A 23180-nucleotide genomic window follows, 5' to 3' on the forward strand; every position below is an offset into this window, starting at 1 on the left:
GTGCTGGGATTAAAGGCCTGTGCCGCTGCCACCCGCCGCCAGGCTGAGCAGTACAGTCACCCCACCTCGTTTAAGAACTTCTTCATTACTGAGAACACCTGTACTGAGCAAGTCAGCATCTTCCATTCCTCCCTCCGTCAGCCACTGGCAACCCCAATTGCCTCAGTTTCTTCTGAATTGCTTATTCAGATAGTTTATATAAAACATGGATTCTGAAATCGCAGAAATAATTTGAAGTATCATGTGGCAACTCTGAATGTAATGTTTTTGGGTCTGTGGGCTGGAGTTGGAATTTTACAGGCTTATGATTTAAGAAAAAATAGCTCACTTTAATATTCAAAAGGAGAATCTCAAAATTAAGGACAGTCCTTTATACTGGAAACCCAAACGCAGTGTTCTTCCTCTAGACAGCACAAGTTCTGCCATGAGCTGCGCGGGGGTTGGGACATGACTGAGTCTGGTTCCTCATCTCCCATGGAATGGATTTCATCTTGATGGAAAAGGCTGATGGGAACCAAATCTATGTCAAGATCAACAGAAAAGGATGGCAGGCTTGAAAAGGACACAGGACTTGCAAGTCAGGTTACATCACGACCCCGCATAGATAGGGCATGTAAGCTTTGTGGCTGGCCTCTGGTCTAGAGAGGTGAGAAGCAAGACAATCTTCACAACTGAGGACAGTGGTTCCTCCCCGAAGCTCACTTGGGAGGATGTGAAGCCACATTCTACTTGCTTCCTAGATGATCAGTTTCCCATGCAGCCTACAGTCAAAGTTTTATCCTGAACTGTATGTAACCCAAAGGGGTTTTCAAGATAAATCCTTTAGGTTTCAGAAGCAGAAACATCTATGAGGTGGGCTTTCCCCTCAGACTTGGAGGTGCTTCTAGTGAGTGTGGGTGACCCTGTCTTCACCATGAACTCCACAGAACAGAGAGACAGGGTATGCTTACAAAACATCTGAGAAAGAAGACCAGAACTACAGGAGTCACATGTCCTGGGTTTAGAGCTGTGCAGCAGAGCCAAAGCAGCCAAGACAGCCAGTGCAGACTGAGTACCAGCACAATGGAACCCAGAAACAGTCTTCCCATATGGTCTTATTTTCAGTTATCTACATGGTATTCATATGCAAAAGAGTGAAGGCCACCCTTCACCTACACCTTAAATAGGAACCAACGCAACACTGACCAAAAAGGCCTAAATTCAAGTTGTATAATGACACAGCTCTTAGAGGAAATAGCAGTAAACCTTAAGGTTCTCTATGGCCTTAGACGTGACTCAGAGCACAGGTGACAAATGGAAGCAGTCTGTGTAGATTAGAACCTCTCTACTGAAAAACAGTGAAGACACCTCGCAAAGCCTCTGTCAGCAAGGGCTGTGCAGAGTCACACAGCCACCGGCCACACCCTTTGGGCCATTCACTCTCACCAGTCAGGCCCCTCCCCTCTTTGTTCTAGTTTCCCATTTATCAGTCCTGCCCTGCTGAGGCCTCCCCTCTTCAGTACCAGGAAAACCAGAGCCACAAGGGTCAACTTCTGCCTTTAGATCCCTCCCAGCCCAGAAAGCGCAGGTGCCAGCCTCTTGAGGAGTCTGTGAAGGTTGAACTTTTTCAGCAGAGCTGCTTTTGACCACCTCACCATTCACTTTGAAAAAAAGAAAAAAGAACAGGCCTACCAAGTGCACGCAGCAAGACAGAGAGTTCATTCAATTAAATGAACACAGAAATGAAAGGTCAGCTAATCCAGAGGGGCAGAGCATGAGCCAAGCCTCACCAGGGGCTGACCCGAATGCTCCACCCGCGCTGTTGTCTTGGCAAAGGAGCACATGCTAGCCAGGCAGAGCAAAAACTGAGAGGGCCTGCCTGCCAGAAGGACTAGGAAAGCCAGCTTCTGGTCAGTTCAAATCCAAAGCCAGGATGGCAGTGCTTCAATACTGCATTCTACTCAGCTACGCGGGTAAAACCACTGAATTCATCTCAGAGACCACAAGGACAGCAATGCCTGGTGAGTCAATCATCAACCCACACCCTCGTTCTTAATGCTCTCTTTCCATCTTTTGACTATTCACATGCTTCAGGCACACATGCGGCAATGCTCGTGCATACCTCCCTCATCTACTCTTCTCTTGTAGGTATCACTTTCAGTTTCTTCTGAGGGTATGTTTCATCACAGTCACAGAAAATGCATTGGTAGCCTGGCCTTCCCTTGACAGAGGACACAGTGGCACTGGACATCACTGCTCTGGATCCTGCCTCCCCTGGCAGCCTAAGGGATGCTGCTTTGCTACTTACTCACTACAAACCCCTTCCCGGTCTGAACACCTCTCACACCATCTCCCTTTGCTTTGGTAGCACCAATTAGCTTTGTCTCTCCCCTCAGTGCCTCTGGAAGGTACAGGCACATACTTGCAGCACCTGTAACATGACTAAGTCTAGCACTGAGAAGACAGATGGTCAAGCACCATGTCAGTGATTTCTAAACACTTCCCTAATAAAAGACATCACACTTTACGTGGGCACAGGCAGGAAGTCAAGACTCAGGTCTGCTGTCCTTTCATTCCATCTGGAGTGAGCTCAGCTACCTAGTTTCTGAAGTTCAAACTTATTTGGTACAGCACGCAGAGTATGAGAGTGGGGAAGGGGAAGGAAGGAGACGGGCAGGAACACAAGTCATGGCGCTTCTACAGCCATGCCAACTTCTCTTCACGGCACATATCAAGAAATGTTTGTGTCTATGACCATTTCTCCTTTAACAAATTCAAACTTGTAAACTAAGATAGAGCTTTCAGGGGCAGATGTCTCTACTCTACAACACCTTGCGCTACTTAGCCACCAATACAAGGAAGAGTTACCACAGTGCCAGACTCTCAGAATGACATTAAGCATTTTTTACGAGGAATAACGTCACGTTTACTCTGAACTACTCCTGCCAACTGTGCTTTAACAATCCAGCTAGACAGTGGATGTCTCAGGATAGCTGAGATCCGTAACTCAAGGGGAGGCAGGTCACCATGAACACCAGCTCCATGAAGACAGGCTGCAGCCAAGTACTGGATACAGCTACACAACCCAAAGCCGTGGTGAGTTAATTTCATCCATAACCACAGTCCCCTGGGAAAAGCCTTACCTTCATGCCCCAGGATCTGCATCTTGTGTTTTTCTAGATGACACCATCAGATTGACTAGCCTGTTTCGGTATCCTGCACTCTACATCACTGTAAACACATCAGACAGAGCTCTGTAGAGATCTCTGTGATAAAGGAACCTGCAAGAGCAGCTTCCCATGCTCACCCAGAGTATGCGAGCCCAGAACTATGAGTCAGAAAGCCCAAGGCCTCTGTCACCCACAGCTCCAAGACCTCAGGCAAGTTGGCAAACTCTCTGCTCTGAATTCCACAACTGTAAAAATGGGGCTAATAACACCTGTTTACTACCTCACAGGAAAGAGGGCGACTGCTAATGAACACTTGCAAGGAGCTTTGAAGATGAAAAAGGTTCCTGGGTGCTAATGATGGCAGTGAGGGTCACTCTACTCTCACTGGGAGACACAGACAGCACACTGGCTTCTCCCAGGAAGCGGCTCTTCTAAACCTTTTGCTTAAACAATATGAAGAACCCTGGAGGAGGTGAAAGATGGTGATGCTGGGCACACCAGGTAGTAGGAAGAAGCCCAGCGCTGATGGCTCTGCTGAGTGGCTGATGGGTAAATATTTACCCAGGCAGCCTGACTAGTTACTATGGATGCCACAGTTAAGACTATTAACTTGGCTGATAAGTCTCTGCTTCCTGCCAAAGAATTTTTTTTACTGACCGTGCTTTTTAAACCCCCCCCCCTTTAACATTTAAATGTGAAGTGCAAATGTCAGAAATTACTTTGCTGCTCCAAGTTCAGCCCATCATCCTCACATAGGCTTTCTTCTCTAAAAAGGTGAAAAGTCAAAGCCCGTGCCCACGTGCTGCACTAATGAAGCAGTAAGGCTGCTATGTTCCGACTTACTAAGACCCATGTGCATACACACATACCCCATCAGTTGTTTATCCAACCTAGTAAGGCAGCACAGTCCATGTTCACTTAGTTGAATAGTGATAAATCCAGCTCACACAAAAACGAAATATTTTTCATAATTAATATTTTAAAGCTCACACTTAAATATATGTAAAACTTAAAAGTGAAAAAAAAAGCAGAATTCCTACTAGTCCTATGCTATATAAGTAAGTCACACTCTGCCCCAGAAGTTTACCTGCCTCAGGAAACCTCAGTTTCAATATGTGATGGTCTCAGCTGCACCCAGAAAATAAATCAGAAGGCCGGGCGGTTGTGGCGCATGCCTTTAATCCCAGCACTCGGGAGGCAGAGGCAGGCGGATCTCTGTGAGTTCGAGACCAGCCTAGTCTATAAGAGCTAGTTCCAGGACAGGTTCCAAAACCACAGAGAAACCCTGTCTTGAAAAACCAAAAAAAAAAAAAAAAAAAAAAGAAAAAAAAAAAAGAAAGAAAGAAAATAAGTCAGAAAAATTAAAGTTGGAGTTGAGCCCTTAGGAGGCTGAGGCTAGCTAGCTAGTCTCAAATTCGAGGCTAACCTTAGAGAATGGATTTTTTTTTTCTTTAGAGTAAGTAAGGAGGAAAGGCAACAACAACAACAAAAAGAATAGCTGAATAGCTGGGCTGGGTGGTGGTAGCGCATATCTAAAGATTAAAATCCCAGCACTCGGGAGGCAGAGGCAGGCGGTTCTCTGTGAGTCCGAGGTCAGTCTGGTCTACAGAGCTAGTTCCAGGACTGGCTCCAATAGCTACTGAGAAATCCTGTCTTGAAAGAACAAAAAACAAACAAACAGAATATAAATTTAGCTTTTTTTTTGTTGTTGTTGTTTTTTGTTTTCCTGCAGCACTAGGGACTGAACCCAAGACCTCATCATATATGTTAAGCAAGCAAGCACCCCAATATTGAGTTCTATATCCTCAGCCCCAATTTTGCCTACACATTTTACTGTTGTTTCTGAGTTATAAAAATGGTGTGTGTGCACGCGTGGTGCACAGACGTTGTGTGGTGGGGAGGAAGACAGGAGGGCAGTGGGTGTCTCACTCCATCACTCTAGCTTCCTCCTTTCAGACAGGGTCTCTCACTGGCCCTGAAACTGGGCTTGCAACAAGGCAGCTCCAGGGATTCCCTTCTCTCCCTGTCTCCACCCCCACAGCACTAGGGTTACAGCCACAGGCCCACGGACACACCCAGCTTCTTCCATGAGAGCTAGATCTGAACTTAAATCTTGTGCTGCTGAATTGTAAGTGCTCCTATCTACTCAGCCATCTCTCTAGCTTCCCAAACTCTTCTCTTAGAACAGTGCCATGTGTGACTGACTGTGAAGGAAGGCTGAGCCAGATGTAGTGGTACAGGATTATAATTCTGGCACTCTAGGGGCTGAAGCTGAAGGGGGATGCACTTGAGGGCTGCTGGAGCTAAATATCGAGGGGCTCTTTCAAGAATACCCCAAACAAACAAAAATGTATCTGAATGTATCAGACTCTGCAGAAAGTCTACTCTTGGGATGGCTCCTGGCAGACCCCTCCAGCACGACAAAAGAGAACTCTGTGCGGTCTCACCCAGCTTCTCATCTTCAAGGATGTTACTCTGCAATTTCAAAATCCCTTTCTTTCAGTGCCTATGAAAATAAGGGATCTGATGGACTGCATCTCTAAACAGAACATGCTTGCAGGCTCAGGAAGATACCAAGACTCAACCCAGACCTTCATCCTAGATCTGACAGCTGATGCCTGGAAGGGTGGAGTCTGGTGGGCAGGGTCACTTAGTGAGTGTGGCCTAACATTTTAAAATTAAAGTAAAATGTCCTTTGAAAGATCAGAGATGGTTTCTTAGTAATATATTTTATATATAATGTAACTATATATAAAAATATAAATGTTACTATATATAAAATACATTGCTATTCTATTATAGTAACATATATATAATAGTAAAATGAGCGTTAGCTCAGGTTTGAAGAATGAAGAAATAGAAGCTCACATCTCCAGTCTGTGATGAGGGAGACCAGAAAGGGGTTGTTCTGCCCCATCTCTCCTGACACATGTAAAATGACTGCAGAGGATGAGTGTGGCTGTCCCCAGGCAGGTGGCAGATGCCACTATACTTGCCTCCTCCTTTCAAAGGCTTACCTAGTCCCAAAGTTTTAAACCAAATTTACAGAAAGACATGGGAGACCGAACCAAGAGTTTATGCTCTGTAAGCATCAACAGTACAAGATGGGATTATAAAATGTGACAACAGCACAAAGCTCTGCCTAACTGTTAAAAACTTGCAAAGTTTTGGTTCCTAGAATTCCTTTTATCTTACTTTTCCCCCTTCATAACTGAAGAAATAAAAATGACTAGAAACTTTCTGTAAATGAATGCATTTATATTATTGTGTGGTTAAGTAAACATATACACAGAAAAAGGTCTGTAAGTGCACACAGCAAACTGCAGATGGCAGGCACTTTGCAATGGAGGTGTACACAATGGAGAAGGTAAGGGTGAGTTAGATCAGGAAGAATTCTGGTTTTAGTTCTAAAAAAGATGCAAAGGTGACTGTGTTCATATACAGATTGAATGAAAAGGATTTCAAAAACAGATTTCTTAAGAGACAAAAGGAAACCAAGGCGTGTGGAGTCAGTGAGCCCTGAACACTCACCCTGCATGGCCAGAGAGCCCTTTCCACAATTACAGGGTTAAATGCTTAGTTCACCACTGTGTTGTTTGGTGGGACACAGACACTGGGAAACACTCCCAGTCTGGGCTAGAGACTCCCTGGAGTTCGGCTTTCTGGTTTGTGTGGTGTCAGGACCCACGTCCCTACTTATGGTGTCAGCTTCTAGATGAAGACCCAGAAGAGCTGGGATTAGGTGCACTGCTATATCCAGATGCACAGGCCACATAGGAGACATTTTTAAAATGTCACTCTCTTCTTAAGTTATTAATAGGTCTATTTTATTATGTCAGGCCACACCTTTACTAAAATAAATTTATTTTTTAAAATTAGGGAAAATGACACTTCTATATTTTTTGAATAGGTCTTTGATAGCAGACTTAACAGAAAGCAGGTAGATTTGCATGGCTGCTTCTGTATTCAACTTCCTCCAGTAAGTTGTTTTGGTTGAGGGGTATGGGAAACTCTCTCTCTCTCCCTCTCTCAGGCCAACAGGAACATACTTAGTTGGAAAAGGGGGGCTACTTCAACAGCTTGAGCATTTTTAATGGACTCTGATCCTACACCAAAATTCAAGAAGTAAGAGCTGCTGTTGTATTTTACTTTTGTTGTTGATTTTTTTTGAAACTACCTTCCTCTGTAGCCCAAGCAAGCCTAAAGCTCACAGTAATCCTCCTGCCTCAGTCTCCCATATGCTGGGCTTACATAAGCATGATCCACTATACTTGGCCAACAAGTGCTCCTTTCTTAAATACTGGCTGCAGTGTGGAATCTGAGGCCAAACTGATGAGTTGTTTGGTTACATGAAGTTTCACTGTGTGCAGTCAATGGCTATGTTGCCAGCATATGTCTTGTGATGTTGTCATTTGTTGGTCCCTAGGAGCATACTGGTGCATTGAGTTACACTGACCCACTGTCAGTGAACAATGCCACCAATACCAGTAGGACACTCTTCACTGGGGAGCTGTCATACTTACAATGGCAGATACAAATTTTTCAAAATCCATACTTGGTTTAAAAGCTGGAATTTTACCAGAAACAAACAAAAAAAGTGTCATGATTGTTTGCTTTGAACTGATAAGCTCAGTCCTTGGATATCTGAGAAAATGTGAAAATGTTGTGTCATAAACACAGTGCAACTTTTGTTATTTCAAGTAAAAATGATGGATCCAGGAATGCGGCTAGAGCATTAAGCTTGCAACTCACTTCACCAAGATGGGGTGTTTCCTCAGGGCGGCCAAGGAACTCCAGCATGCCTTTGTGTGACCTTTGCAGTTCATCACACAGACTTGAGAAAGTACGCGTCAAGAGTGGGGTTTTCTAAAACTAATAGTTTCATCTTCATCAAGGATGCTCTTAGATTTGACAGGCATGTGCATGACAAAGTGCACGGTGACTACTAGCTGAACATTGCTGTCTTGTTCTATGAAAGTAACTGTTTACCCAACATTGCTTCACCACCAGGGCAATGTCCACACACTGATTTTCCTGTGAAGACAGCATTTCAACTATCTGCAAGGGGGCACTTGCAGACCCCTTGAAGGTAGTTCTCCAGCGCTGGGGTCCCTGATGTGTGTGGTTTTCTATAGACTGCAGGCTGTTACAGCTACTGGGTTCCGAGTATGTGGCTCTCAAGTGTGTTTGGCTTACACCTTCTCCCACCTCTTCTCTGAGGCCTCCCAAGACTGAAGGGCCAACAACTTCAGTGTTATGACTGTTCCCTAGAAAGGTACATTACTGTTCTCAGGATTTTATAAATTGGAACACTATAATTTAGAAATATTGTTTCCGAGTAACACAGCCAACAGACAAAAAAATTTATCATATGATAAAAGCTGTTGTGTGCAAACAGAGATGGTAAAACCCCAATCAAATGTTAACATACCAAATTCCTTTTTTTTTTTTTATTTTTTTTTATTTTTTTGAGACAGGATTTCTCTGTGTAGCTTTAGAGCCTATTCTGGAACTCGCTTTTGTAGACCAGGCTGGCCTTGAACTCACAGAGATCTGCTTGCCTCTGCTGGGATTAAAGGTGTGCACCACCACTTCCTGGCAACATCAAATTCTACTAAATATCACAATACTAAAAATTAAAACAGTAAGATTTAGGCTTACAAGTGAGATCTCACTTAGTTCAAATACTACCTAATTTAAAAGATGAAAATAATCTGGAGGACAAACAGAATGTAAACTTCCTAATTACCCAAGCAGCACCAGCTAGGTCCAGCGGCACAGACACATGGGAGGCTGAAAAAGGAGGGTTTAAGCCCAGGAGTTTGAGACTAGCCTGGACAACAACCCCATCTCAAGTAAAGGAAAAACAATAACAACATCAATATAAAAAAGGAACCCAACCCCAGAGCTCTAATGAGACTCCCGGAAGCCATATCTAAACAGACAGCAACATTTACATTCAAAACCCAAATGGGAGACCGCACTGTCTGGGGTGGTCACAATCAGCATCATTAATTAACTCCTAAACCTACTGTTAATGCTAACGCTCCATTTCAAAACAGTTAAAAAGGTAAGTGTGCGTTCTTAGTTTGGGTTTGACAGCACAGAACTAAGGAGGCTGGATCAGGGACTAATGTGTACTTGACACAGGCCATGGAGGTGGCACCTGGGATCACGCAGCAGATAATTTTGTACACCCGCACAGGGTACTGAAGATGCTGCTTCAGGGTGCACACGGCAAGAGATGAAAAGGCTTGAGAAGTGAGAGGCAGACCTCAACTGAGCTTCAAGAAGAGCAAACACACAGGTGCCCCAGCTGTAGCTGTGGTTAACTGCTGGGTTCCAGAAAGTAACGCAGGTGTCCCACAAAAGGGGTCACCATGGCTACCACTGACACGTGGAGAGTCTTACAACAGTCCAGGCACCAGTTAGGGCAATTGAGATACAGTTACATGTTTATCCCTCACAGACACTGGAGAGGTGAATCAGATTATTATTCCTATTTCGAGGCACAGAAGGGGTTGCATGTGTCTAGCATAACCAGTGTTTTGGTGGCCCCAACCCCACCTTTATCCTTACCCTGAAGCTCAAAGGGAACCTTGGCCAATAAGAATGCTGTCAGTATCAAACCAAGTATACACCCCAAAATACCACACAGGGAGCAGTGCGGCCACTGTTGAGTCAGCAACCAAGGAGTAAAACGGCTAACAGACCAGACGGCTGCTGGCCACTTTGGGAGAGATTTCTTCAGACACGGCCTAAAGCACAGCTTTTCTAAGGTACTTCTTTCAAACATTATAGAAAGAGTGAAAGGATCCTGGGCGTTTCTGTCCCTAGACCCCACTTTGTATCAGCATGCCACCTGAGACTTATTGTTACCCTGACTCTCTGGGTAAGCTGCAGAGATCCTGACAGGGGAGTCTGCACTCCACCCACGGCAGTAACTTATAACATCCTACCTTTATTGTACTCAGAGGACTGAGGAGAGCCCACAGCACCAGGTTCTCCAACTGCCCCAAACCACAGCTACAGGCTTCACCTACAGGCATCTGTCACAATATAGCCTCAGGCTGGCCTTCAACTCAATAAGCATCCTACACTAGTCTTGAATTTTTGATCTTTTAACATCAGTACATCCACCGCCAGAAGGACAAGTGAACACCGCTCCACAGCTTGGTTTTGTAGTTATCTTAGTAACATTTTAAATATATGTATATGTATGTCAGAGGTCAGAGGGCAATTTTCAGGACTCAGTTCCCTCCTTCCACCATGTAGGTCCCTGAAATGGAACTCAGATCAACAGGCTTGGAGTCCTTCCTGCTGAACCACCAGACCCTCGGTTTGTATTTTTCCAAATAGAAGCTGATCTAGATTTACTCGTAGCATTTCACCATTACACTTTAGCCTGCATTCTTAAACCAGGAGTTTTTGGCTTATGAATAATTCAAGGCCCTAAAATAAAACCAGGCCTCTATGTGCTTGTAGAGTGCTGTGTCCTTGCTTGCTTTGGGTAGTGTCTTTTAAAAATTAAAAAGGCTTTAAAATTTTTTAAAAATTATATTAAAAATTCTTAGTGTGTAGTGTGTGTGTGTGTGTGTGTGTAGTGTGTGTGTGTGTGTGTGTGTGTGTGCGCGCACACGTGCGGGATGTTCCCCTCACCTTACAATGCTGTGACAGGAGCTGTGCTGAGCTCTAACTCTTAGACTCTCTGCATTTCTGTGGTCCTGCAGAAGGTATTCCCTTCTCTCCAGGAAAAAAAATGGAAATCATGATGTCTTCCAGTGGAAGGATTCGAAAGGAAAAGTGGACAGATGGACGTGGACGTGGCTGTGGCACTAACAAGCACAGTCAGTGCAAATTCTGCCTCTGAAGCAGTAGCCACAGACCAGGCCTCCAGGCTGGGTGACACTGAGGATGAGACACAGCAGGGAACCTGAGTGACACAGTACTGTAGGGCAAACACACAGTAAAGCTGGTGTACTCTGGCTGTGCCTCTGGCTTGCCACTGGCTCACCCCTCTCTCCCAGGACACTTACCCAGGTTCTCTGGAGCCACGGCTGTCCTTAAGCTCACTATGTGCCCTGGACTTCTGATATCCCTGTTTCTACCTCAGGAGTGCTGTTCACCATACTCGACTTCCTGAGGTGCTGGGGACTGAACCCTGGCCTTCACAGACTATAGGCAACCACTCAACCAACCACCGAGCAACACTCCCAGTTTCTTCTCTCACACTTCTACGTGACTAACATATCTCAGTGAAGGAATTCAGGAATCCCACAGTAGGCCTCCTCTCCAAAGGCAGAAGCAATCTCTGGAAAGGTGTGCAGCCTTCACAGACAACCTCCCCCAGGAGGTCACCCTCCACACCAATAGTGACACAGCAGACAATTTGACACGCAGCGCAGGGAGGGTGCACAGGCGCACTCCTGCACCCTGCCCAGAGCCGAGTCACTCCGAGGGTGGGTGACAGACAGCAACCCAAACACTGTTCAGAGAAGGAATCCTCACTCTTTCAAGAGTCTTATTCTGGCAGTTTCCCTGCCTTGTTTTAAGACTATAGGTAACTCAGCTAGGTGTGGTGATGCACGTCTTTAATCCTAACACTTGGAAGACAGAGCCTGGTCTACCAAGAGAGCTAAGGTTACACAGAAAAACCCTGTCATGGAAACAGCCCCTTCTCCCCCCAAAAAAGTGTGTAACAGTGGACCCCATTCTCAGCCCACCAGCACTCGCTCACATGATGCATGCCCTGAGCGTGTCCTGAATTAGTCGCCTCCCCATGTCGCACAGTCGCCCTCACTCAGCACATCAGCACATTGTCGTGCTAGGAAATGGAGGGTGAGGGCCGACTTCTCCACCTGCTTCCTGCGGGGTTTCTTCCCCAGTTCTTAGAGACAAAGTAAACATCAACCAACCCGTGAGCCAGCAAGACCTTGTGAGAGAAAGAGCTGCACGCTCTCCAGTCCCCACCAGGCTCCCACCGCCACTGCCACCCAGGGTTCACTGGAGACTACTCAGCACAGGGTGACAGGGTAGGGCAGCAAAGGTTCTAGTCTGCCTGCCCCGCTTCCTTCTCTGGTCACTGACATCTTCCTGGCTGAGCTGTCCCTGCCTGGAACCTGGCCCTGAGGTGGGTGAGCTGAGCTCCAGGGCCAGCCATGGAGGGCAGGAGAGGCAAGACTGCAGACTTCAGGAATCATGTCCTACTAGTCTTCACAGGCAACTCAGACATGCTACAGTAGTCTAGAACAGATCAGCAGCTTGGGATCCATGAGCAAATCCAGCCCGCTATCTGCTTGTGTAAATAAAGATTTGTTGGACAACAGACAACTTTCTTCTGTGGCTGCTTTTGCTCAGGGTCAAAAATATTTACAGTCTGGACTTTACTTGAGAAAGTGCCAATTCCAGACTAGACCTTTGCTGTTCCATTCGACAACCCCTGGCTGACACTTATCTAAAAGAATTTGATTTATCAGCTGTACATTTTAAGTGCTTGATGGTCACATGTGGCCACAGGCTAGGATAGTGGACGTCAATAGAGTGCATTCCCAGCACAGCAGGCTATTCTCTTCGACAGTGCTGCAAGCGCAGAATCTAAGTCATCAAGCTAAATTTACAGTCATGTCCTCTTCCCTTAGAGGCAGCTAGGGCTGTGCCAGGTTAAACTACACCCCTTTCACACCTGAATTTTCAGGAATGGCAAATCTGACACATTAACCACTACCAATATCAGTAGCTGCCAAACTACCTGAGACGGCAATCGGGTAAGCAGCAGTGTTCCTTGTTTACTTGACTGCCCCCACGCCAGTGCATCTGCATGTTCCAAGTTAGGATCAGCCTGGTACATGGTATTTACCATCATGAGGCATGTAAAATGAATAAGAAATGAACACTGGGTGTACAACTGTCATGCAAAAAAGGGCCACTGAATTGAACAGACAACAAGAGCACTGCAGAGCAAACTGTAACCCCTTGCAAGATAGTCTATTACAGCTACCATTGATTCGTGAAAGTATTTTTAAAGATTGCAAACAAAACAGCCTCCTGGATTTGGACTCTAGTTCTACTATCTAAGGGCTATGCAATCTTTGGCAAATTGTATTCCCTTTCGGGTGAAAGACTCCTCTATCTCAAAGGGCCTGTCCTTCCTTCCCAGTACCTCAAGTCCCTGTGCTCCCCACAGCTGCCTGCCCAGGAGGCATTTCTTTCTGTCCTTTCTCCACCCCTCTCTGGCAGGGCTCCTGGGGAAGGGGTGCATACTAGTCATTTTAAATGATCTTCAGCACTGGGCTCATAGTAGTGCTTACAGCAAGTTTAAGACAAGTTAAGGTGTTTGCTTTAAGAAGTTTTTTTTTTTATGAGGAAATCAAGCGTTCTTTGAGATTTAAAATTAGAAGCTAGCCCACCTGTTTGCATTACAAGCACGTTTTAGATTGCTACAGGTTACCTTTTCTTAAACCTTCAAGTCCCCTGGGTGCTTCACTACCTTCCTCAACAATTAGATATTAAACCAAGAGGGGACAACTCCAAGACAGGCACAGTAAAGCCTGGAACTAACAACAGGGCCCTCACAAATTAAAGATTCTATTTATAAAATATAAAACCAAATGATACTATTTTAGAACAAATTCATAATCCAAAGAAGAACTAGAGTATCAGTGCCTAACAAAAACCAGAAGCCTCACCAACCAAATTTGTTGGGGTTGGAGAGATGATGATTCAGTTTTCCCAGCACCTGTATGGTGGTTCATAACCATCCATAACTCTAGTTCTAGAGAATCTGACCGCTGGGGGTACCAGGCATGCATGGTGCACATACACTGATGCAGGCAAAACACAATACATATAAAATAAAAAAAAAACCAACAACTGTTATCTTAAATGTGTTAATATTGGCCTTCTACACATAACCAGTCGCCTTACTGCTAACTAGCCAATGGTTCAAAATCAAAATACGAATAGCAGTCTGAGTCCTGCAGCTAAGGCACCTTCTGTTCTCTAGTCACCCTCTGCTTCTTCCTGGCGGTCTTACATTTAGTCATTGTGGAAGCCAATTGCTACAGCATCTCAAGGTAGGGGGAGGGTGGAGAAAAAGCTACATATTTGTTTCCCACAGTCTGGGCATTCCTGTGACCTATATACACACGGAAAACTTGTTGCCCTTTTAAATCTTAAGGAAGCCTTTGTAAATGCAAAACATTTCTTAAGGCTGCACTAAAGCTAACAGCTAACATTTAAAATAAGAAGACCAGCAGATCTTAGGATTTCAAGCAGAAGCATATTTCCCTTCCGGCTGCAGGACTAGAGTGCACATCCTCCAAAAGGAAGTTCTCTTCTGATCAATTCTGTACATTCTGCCTGAAGTTCATCCTTAATTCAAAACCCTTACAGTATTAAACAACACCGACACCAAGGTAACACAAACTCTGAGTGCGAACAACTTGGCCAGGCCGGCCGCCGGCCCGCCTCTCCTTCCTTCCCCAGGCAGTGACTTCACATCCTTTGACATCAGCACAGCCTCGAAAGGGGGGGGATGGGAGAGCAGGCAGAAAGCAGAAAAACCAGCTTTGAACTCTGCGTGCAAGGCCTCCTGAGCCACAGGCCCCGTAAGTAACGTGTAGAATGCCCACCAATTGGTGGGGACACCCCGGTCTGCTCAGGGGCAGTCCCATCAATGTGGAGGGGGTACTGCTGGATAGACTTCCTGCTTTTTCTATCCAAAGCACAATAGCCATTTATTAACTACCCACGGAAGGTTCCGGTCAGTAGAACACACAATAACTCACCTCGAATGTGGAGAAGGGCCACGGGCTGGAAAGGCCCGTTGGAGCTGGCCGCATCCACCACCATCCCGCTGCCCGCCTTATTACATGTCAACATCTAGGCTCCAGCGGGAAGGGCGCTGTACTCCTTAAGGCAAGAAACCAGCCTCCATTTTAGTTTAAAAAAAAAAGAAGACAAACTGAAGCTCTCTGCAGCTGGAGGGAACTGGCTGCTTCGTGATGTCAGTGGGCATGGAGCTCGCTGATTGGCCAGAAACTGCAACTTAAAATGACACTGGAAAAAAAAAAGCCTGCAAACGGAAAGAGCGTTCTGTTGGCTGTCAGTGTGTGTGCACGAAAAGCCTGGGCATTTTCCGGCTTTCTACAGTCTTTATTTTTCACTAACTTTTAGGCAAGGATCCTAGCTCTCAGGGGATGGCGCTTGTATTGTACCTTCTACCTCCCAGCTCTTATTTCATTCCTTTAGTACGCTTTCTTTTTTCTTTCTTTCTTTTTTTTTTTAATGTTAGGGGTTGAACCTAGGACCCAGTGCTCTCTAGACAAACCGGCTACTATGTTCTACCCCCAGCCATAAGACTCACTTTAGGAGCATTCTGTGTCCTGGCAACACAGTTCTTAAAAAAGTAATGGCTATGTGAATATTACAAAACCCCAATGCATTAGTGTTCTGCTTCCTTCTTACTACCGAAAGGGCAAATGAGGGACTTATAATCAGGACAAAAATTTTCTTCCTGAGACATTTTTACTCCCAATCTCAAATGAGGGTTAAAAAAAAAATCTATGAAAGAACTGCTTAATCAATAGCCAAGAAGTACTACTATGAGACTTTTTAAAGAGCACAGAATGGGGGAAAAGGACATAAGTTAAAATGCTATATCTGGTTTGGTTTATTTATTTATCGTGTGTGTGTGTGTGTGTGTGTGTGTGTGTGTGTGTGTGTGTGTGTGTATCTCCACAACTCAGGATGAATTACAGGGAAACAGTTCTCTCTTCCCACAATATGGGTCCCAGAGAGCAAACCTGGGTCTCCAGACTTGGTGGCAAGTAACTTTACCTGCTGAGCAATCTGGCCACCTCTATTTTTTGTAGTTTAAAAATGTTAATATGTTAGATCCTTTAAGTTTTGCTTTCTTTACATTCAAAATTAATTTTTCATTTATTTTTGTTATGCTACTATTCATATCTTTTTTTAAAAAAGTTAATGTAAAAATCTACTCTCAGGAGAAAGACTACTTCCAAACTGGAGCACTGTCGGCTGTTGGCGAGATGATTTCTCTACAAAAAGGATGTTACTGCTAGGTCCAAAGGGAAGCAAATAGAAAATAGAAGGGATCTCTGGCAGAACTGAAAGATGCTTCACCTCATAGAAAAATAAACATTTCTGTAAGTATGCTGTGCCATTTTATAACCTGCTCAATTCAAGAACAAGATAAAGAGCCCTTTAAACTCTTTTTTAAAAAAATATTTATTTATTATGTATACAATATTCTGCCTGTGTGTATGTCTGCAGGCCAGAAGAGGGCACCAGATCTCATTACAGATGGTTGTGAGCCACCATGTGGTTGCCGGGAATTGAACTCAGGACCTTTGGAAGAGAAGGTAATGCTCTTAACCTCTGAGCCATCTCTCCAGCTTGCTCTTTAAACTCTTAAACACACCTGACACGCTGGCCAGTTACTTCTATGTGTCTAGCCTAATAATTGTGGTGAATGAATAGATAACCCATTCATGAATGAATAGATAACTGGACCCTCCCTCACCAATGAGACCATCGATTTTACGTTTTCAGTAACTGTTAAGGCAATTCAACAGGAAAAAAAAATCTAAGCCTATTTGTATCTCTACCCTGTTTCCCTCAGAGCCATAGGGGCTGCGGGATTCTACAGCTTGGCAGAGAGGAGGATCTTGCCAGGCTAGATGGAACTGCAGCTTCAGGCACGCCAGTCCTAGCAATCCTGGAACATTGAAGCACTTGCATATGCAGGCTACACAAGAGATTCCGCCTGCCCACTTGTCTCCAGGAGTTTCTCAATTGACCCCACTTTGTCTCTCAAGAGAGTTTATCCCCCTTCCCTAGTCAGGCAGTACTGAGGACAAGGCACACCTCCCTCACCATCACCTTCTTATTCAAGGAGTGATGCCAGGTGAACTCAGACACCAAGAGCAATGGGGTCTACAAACAAATACTTCTTGTACTCTGCCTATCAATAATTTACTATTTCAAAGGGGGTGAAATGGGGATGTGCACACCCTATGGCTCTGCTGACGAACTGGAATACAGAAATACAGCGGAGAAGATGCCTAGAAGCTTTATATAACATAGACAGGTTCAAAGGCAAAGAAAGTGAAGACACTTTTTGATGTATTTTTCCTAATGATCTTAGATCTAAGGATTTCAAACTTTATTAGTGATTTCTCCCATATTCTTTGAAACTGTATGCATATAAAGTAGTTCTTTAAAGAACTCTAAGAACTCTAATCTGGAAATCACTGATAAAACATACTGCAGATGGGATGACGGGGCACACCGTACTCTCAGCACTCAGCTGGAGCAGGAGTTTGTGATAGACTAGACTATACAGTCGAACTCTATTTAAAAATAAAAAAGGGGGGGCTGGAGAGACAGCTCAGAGGTTAAGAGCATTGGCTGCTCTTCCAGAGGTTCTGAGTTCAATTCCCAGCAACCACATGGTGGCTCACAACCATCTGTAATGAGATCTGGTGTCCTCTTCTGGCATGTAGGTGTACAGGCAGGAGGAATAGTGTATACATAATAAATAACAAGAAAAACAAAAAGATGCCCCTAAACCTCTAAAAATATAAACAAACAGGAGAAAGGGGGAAAAAACTAACAGTCAGGAGATGTGTTCATGAGCTGGAGGTACAGATATCTGTAAAGATAGTCGAGTTAGAGCCTGACTAAATGCCTGATATTCTTTTCCACTCAAAGTCCAGATGGGTCTCTTTATTTTCCAAGATAAATGATAAAATAAAATACAAGAATGAGGACAATTCTGAAGAGAGAGGCTGGTGCCACCAACTATAAAGCCAATTGATTATAACAGTGTGACCAGGCACACATGAGAGGAAGAACAGGGGGACACAAGCAGTGACCCAGCAGACACATTCAGGCGATGCACAATAAACCATGTCAGTGGACTGGAGAAGGGTGACAGCTGCTAAATTATATGCAGGAAAAGTCAACTGAAATCTTTTCTCACACCAAAATAAACCTGGTATGAATTAGATAAGCAAACAAAGCAAATCACAACTACTCCAACTCCCACAGCTTTCAGACGGGAAGAATCACTCCACAGCTAGAGAAGGATGCTTACAAACACCTGACGGAGACTGCTCAAATCTGAAGCTAGTTATTTTGTATGTTCCAGAATAATTAATTTAAAAACAGAAATAACCCCAAACTTTTAGAGATTCCCCCCCAAAAATATAAATACAGATTAATAAAATGTATTAGAAAAACATTAAACCTTTAGGATTTAAATGATCTAGTTCATGTAAAAAGAATAGTCAGAAAGTATTTTTTATCTGTTAGGTGAACAATATTTTGTTGTTGTTGTTGTTTTGTTTTTTCAAAACAGGGTTTCTCTGTGTAACAGCCCTAGCTGTCCTGGAACTAGCTCCTGTGGGCCAGGCTGGCCTCGAACTCACAGAGATCTGCCTGCCTCTGCCTCCCAAGTGCTGGGATTAAAGATGTGCGCCACCACCACCTGAGTCAACAGTAATCTTTTTACACTTATTTATTTTGTCTGTATTTATTTAGTGCACACATGTCACAGCACCAATGTGGAGGTCAGAGAAGCTTAGAGTCAGTTCTCTCTTCCCACTATGTGGGCCAGGGGACAGAAGCTGGGCTTGGCAGGGGCACCTCTGCTCACTGAGTCATCCCAGCTGCCCAGCTCTAATGGTACAAATGACAGTACCTGCATATGAGAAGCTCTGACAACAGAGCTATGAACTGTGCTCACTGTCTTAGAAAATAATGTTCAATTCTGGTACAAAGAAGCTTTTCTTAGTAATTTTACTTTAAGAATCAATTCTAGAAATAAAATAACCATGAATGAAACAGTTCATTCAGAACATATTTAAAAATCATGCTAAAATATGACACCATGAAATTTATTATCTCAACTGCTTAAAGATTTGTTACATTTACCTGTGTGTGTGTGTGTGTGTGTGTGCGCCCACACACATCATGACATGCATCAAAGGACCACTTGCAGGAACCAGATCTTTCCTTCTACCTGTGTGGGTCTTCTCAGGATAGAACTCAGATCGTCAGTCTTGGCAGCAAATACCTGTACAGCCCCATCTTAACCATTTTCACCTGTACAGTTCGGAGTTCTAGATCCTTTTGGTTATGCATCATGATGTGAAATTGCAGTAAGACCACTCTAAAGTTTACAACGTGCCTTCATATTGTTTTTACAGTGCTGGTACTATTTGATGTACAATATACAATACACATTGTCAGCAATACTGTATTTTTGTGTATGGTCTCAGTATAATTTTCACTTGCATAATTAATGATCAGTGATGCTGAGCTTGTATTATAGGTCTATGGGTCATTTGTGTATATTCTTCTGAGAAATGTCAACTTACATCTTTTATATATTTAAATAAAGTTGTTTTGTTGTTGCTCATGTTCTTCATATATGGTCTAGATATTAATCCACTATCAGGTAGGTGGTTTGCAAATATTTTCCTCTATTCTACAGGTTGCCCATTCTGCAGATTGTGTGTCCCTGCATATACTGAGGTTTTCGACTTTGACATAGTCCAATTTACCTAGTTTTTTTATTACACATACTTTTTAACACTGTGTCCAAAAAATTCATTGCTAAATCAAATATCATGAACTCCCTACTCCCAATTCCTTTATTTATTTATTTATTTATTATGTATACAATATTCTGTCTATATGTATGCTCGCAGGCCAGAAGAGGGCACAAGACCTCATTACAGATGGTTGTGAGCCACCATGTGGTTGCTGGGAATTGAACTCAGGAACTTTGGAAGAGCAGGCAATGCTCTTACCCACAGAGGCATCTCTCGAGCCACTCCCAATTTCTTCTAAGGGTTTTTATACTTTTGGTTCACAGATTTAGGATTTTGACCCATTTTGAGTTAATTTCTGTCTGTGTGAGAGCTAAGGATTCAACTTCTGTCTTTTGCCTGTGGACTTACAGTTCCCAGTACTCACCCCTTTGAACTGGATTTACTCTTGGCTTTCCAATATAGGCTACTGGCCTTGGGGGTCATTATGAAAAACCACAATATAACTTTGTTGTTTTAAAATCAAGATGTGGGCTGGAGAGGTGGCTCAGCTGTTAAAAACACTGGCTGCTCTTCCAGAGGTCCTGAGTTCAATTCCCAACAATCACATGGTGGCTTATAACTATCCATAATGAGATATGGTGACCTTTTCAAAATGGCCTGCAGGCATACAGAACACTGTACACATAATAAAGAAATAAAATAAAAATAAAATCCTCTAATCATTTCCTTCTTTTTCAAGATTTGGGATCTCTTGCTTTTCCCAATAGATTTTAAGATGAATTTTTCTATTTTCCAATAAAACATCATTCATATTTTGTTAGGCATTGCCTACATCTGTAGGTCACTAGGACAGCATTAACCTCTTAACCACCCTAGTCTTCCAAGCCAAAGCACAGGCTGCCCCTCACTCAGTGCTGCCTTCTATCTCTGTTATGAGTGTTTTAGAGTTTTAAGTGGAGCTGTTTTTTAAATCTTTAATAAGCTTATTCCTGCCGGGTGGAAAGAGTTTCTTAACTCTTTGATAAGCTTATTCCAGCACTCGGGAGGGAGAGGCAGGCGGATCTCTTTGAGTTCGAGGCCAGCCTGGTCTACAAGATCAAGTTCCAGGATAGGCTCCAAAAGCTACAGAGAAACCCTGTCTCAAAAAATCCTAAATAGCCAACCAACCAACCCTTTTTGGAGAAAGGGTTTCTCTGTATAACAGTCCTGGCTGTCCTGGAATTCACTTTGTAGACCAGCTTGTCCTCAAACTCACAGAGCTCTGCCTACCTCTGCCTCCCAAGTGCTGGGATTAAAGGTGTGGGCTACCACCAGCCAGCAAGAAGTTTATTCTTTGAGACTATGACATTTTATTTATGATTCTAAAACACTTACTGTAAATTACCTTAATGTCAAAGGGACTGCGATAGGCTGTTTAAGTTTACACAGTCATCAAAATATGTATGTATAAAAATCAGAAATGAGTGGAAAGGACAATACAATTTCTCACTGCCATGGAGGTCACTAATGGGCTGCTCTTTTAGACTAAGACTTCACTGTTTTTCAGCACTGCTAAAGCAGTCACATCAGCTGCTGCAAAGGGGCTGCAGAGAGGACACCTGGGAAGAGGGAACGTTCTTCAGTGGCCCAGGAGGCTTCTTGTCTGGAAATGGAGCAACACATGCCCCAACCTGTCATAGAGAGGCCCAAATTCATAATGACTCTGCTATCCCTGCTGAGTTCAAACCCAAAGTGCAGAACCCTGGCAGGATGCCACTAAACCCGGTCCCAACAAGGCCAAATGCAAGCAGTTGCAGCCATTGTTCCTCTCAAAACACATCTGTCTATCAACTGTAAACCGGGAAGACCCCTTGGCTGACAAAGCAGAGCCACTGACAAGACTTACAAAGCCACTTAGGAGACTAAGCCTGGGGCAACCACTGGGCTTGACCGACTTGGGGGCATGGGTCTCTCTCCCAGGCTAGTGTCGCCAGTGCACTGCAAGAACATGTCAAACAGGCAATAGAGAGCCCCTGGTTACACTTGGTTTTATGTCTCTTCCTGGCAGTGCAAAACTAAGAGGGGCATGCTTCCGAACCACATCAAGCACAACACTGCCCTGGCCATTAAGCAGGACCCCTCTACAGCTGGCAGATGCTTCCAGTCGCCATGTGTCTCCAGTGCTAGAGCCTTCTACACTGCTTCTCAACATTTTTCAGGCCTCCTAGGCTGGGGCTGCATTCTGAAGGGCTGGAACTAATGCCAAGATGGTGGCTGTCAGCTCAGCACAGCAGGCCTCCTACAGGAAAAGTAGCCAGTGAAGCTGTATATAGCTTTCTGTGTAGATTCTGGGTATAGAATCTTTGTACTACATGAACGACCTGAAAAGGCCTTAGGTGCTGTAGGAAGTCTTATAGCTAGTGGTAACCCGCCCACCGGGATGTGGCCTCTTGTACTATATATGCTGATGCAGACAGAGCATGCGTCCGGCCTCTTTTCCCCACCTCTCATTCTGTTCTGTTCCGGTTCTCCGTTCCAGCAGAGGATTCTTATTTGTGACTGTACCCCTAAATAAATAACCATCTATTTCTCAATTCTGAGCTAGTGTGGGATTTCTTTTAAGCGACCTTTTAAGGCTGTATTCGTTGGTTTTTCTGAAAACGTTTTATTCTCTATTTTTAAAAAACAAAACAAAGTAATAAAAAAAAACCCGCCTATAAATACATCCTATTGATTTTATTTTTTGGTAGTATTTCTGAACAAAACTTTCAAATCTTGATTTCTAAAGTTAGTCAAAGGTTTTCTTTTTCTTTCTCAACCACTCCAATCTGGCATTTTAACCTAGAAGTCTGTGGCACTGGAATGGCTGGCAGTGTGCTGGCATCAGGCAGGCTAGTGCCATTTTTTAAAACTCCTGGGAACTGTGTGAGGATGGCTATTGTGGGTCTTGTTGGGTAAGAAGCTTATAACCTAAAAACTCTGGCTTCACTTGTAGTTCAAAATAGACTTTCCTGAGACAGGTTAAAGCTCTCTTAGTATGCAGCTCTGCCAAGGCTGCCAGGGAAGTGCCTTGCCAGCACCAAGGACAAAGGGACATGCTCTGATGGCCCTGTTGATTTGAGCAAGTCTCCAGTGACTGAACAGGGTCAGGAGAGCTTATCTCTGGGGAGGGAAGTAAAGCTTGCCTACTCCAGTTCCTACGGACAGATCTGGGCTTACTTTAAATTCCTTTTTTTTTAAAAAAAAGAATTATTTATTCATTGTATTTTATGTATACGAGTGTTCTGTCTTCATGCACACCAGAAAAATTAATCTAATCCTATTACAGACAATTGTGAGCCAGCATGTGATTGCTGGGAATTGAACTCAGAACTTCTAGAAAAGCAGTTAAGTGCTCTTAACCACTGAGCCATCTCCCCAGCCCTCACTTGAATGCCTCTCAGACCAGGGCAGGTGCCCACATCTTTCTTTG

The 23180-nt window shown here is 44.0% G+C and overlaps 1 protein-coding gene and 1 long non-coding RNA gene across 11 annotated transcripts in view; one reads left to right on the plus strand and one right to left on the minus strand.

Annotated features, from left to right (window-relative positions):
• Positions 1–23180, minus strand: part of Ppp2r5c (protein phosphatase 2 regulatory subunit B'gamma) — a 134342-nt gene that overhangs the window by 72761 nt on the left and 38401 nt on the right. For 2 of the 10 annotated variants that reach the window (XM_041633323.1, XM_041633325.1), the window contains exon 1: positions 14936–15149. The exons of 6 other annotated variants lie outside the window; for them this stretch is intronic. In XM_041633323.1, coding sequence (XP_041489257.1) covers positions 14936–15029 — 94 coding nt within the window. In that variant the 5' untranslated portion in view covers positions 15030–15149. Of the gene's footprint in view, positions 1–14935; positions 15151–23180 lie in introns of those variants that run through there. 2 more of the 10 variants (XM_041633329.1, XM_041633326.1) reach the window with 2 other exon arrangements.
• Positions 14678–22068, plus strand: LOC121434407. The gene is made up of 3 exons (XR_005972426.1): positions 14678–14755; positions 16154–16315; positions 21276–22068. It is a non-coding gene; the product is annotated as an uncharacterized LOC121434407 (long non-coding RNA).

This window comes from Microtus oregoni, unplaced genomic scaffold, assembly GCF_018167655.1.
Source record: "Microtus oregoni isolate MIOR12 unplaced genomic scaffold, Mior012 000043F_ref0000047, whole genome shotgun sequence".
In the NCBI taxonomy this organism is placed as follows: domain Eukaryota; kingdom Metazoa; phylum Chordata; class Mammalia; order Rodentia; family Cricetidae; genus Microtus; species Microtus oregoni.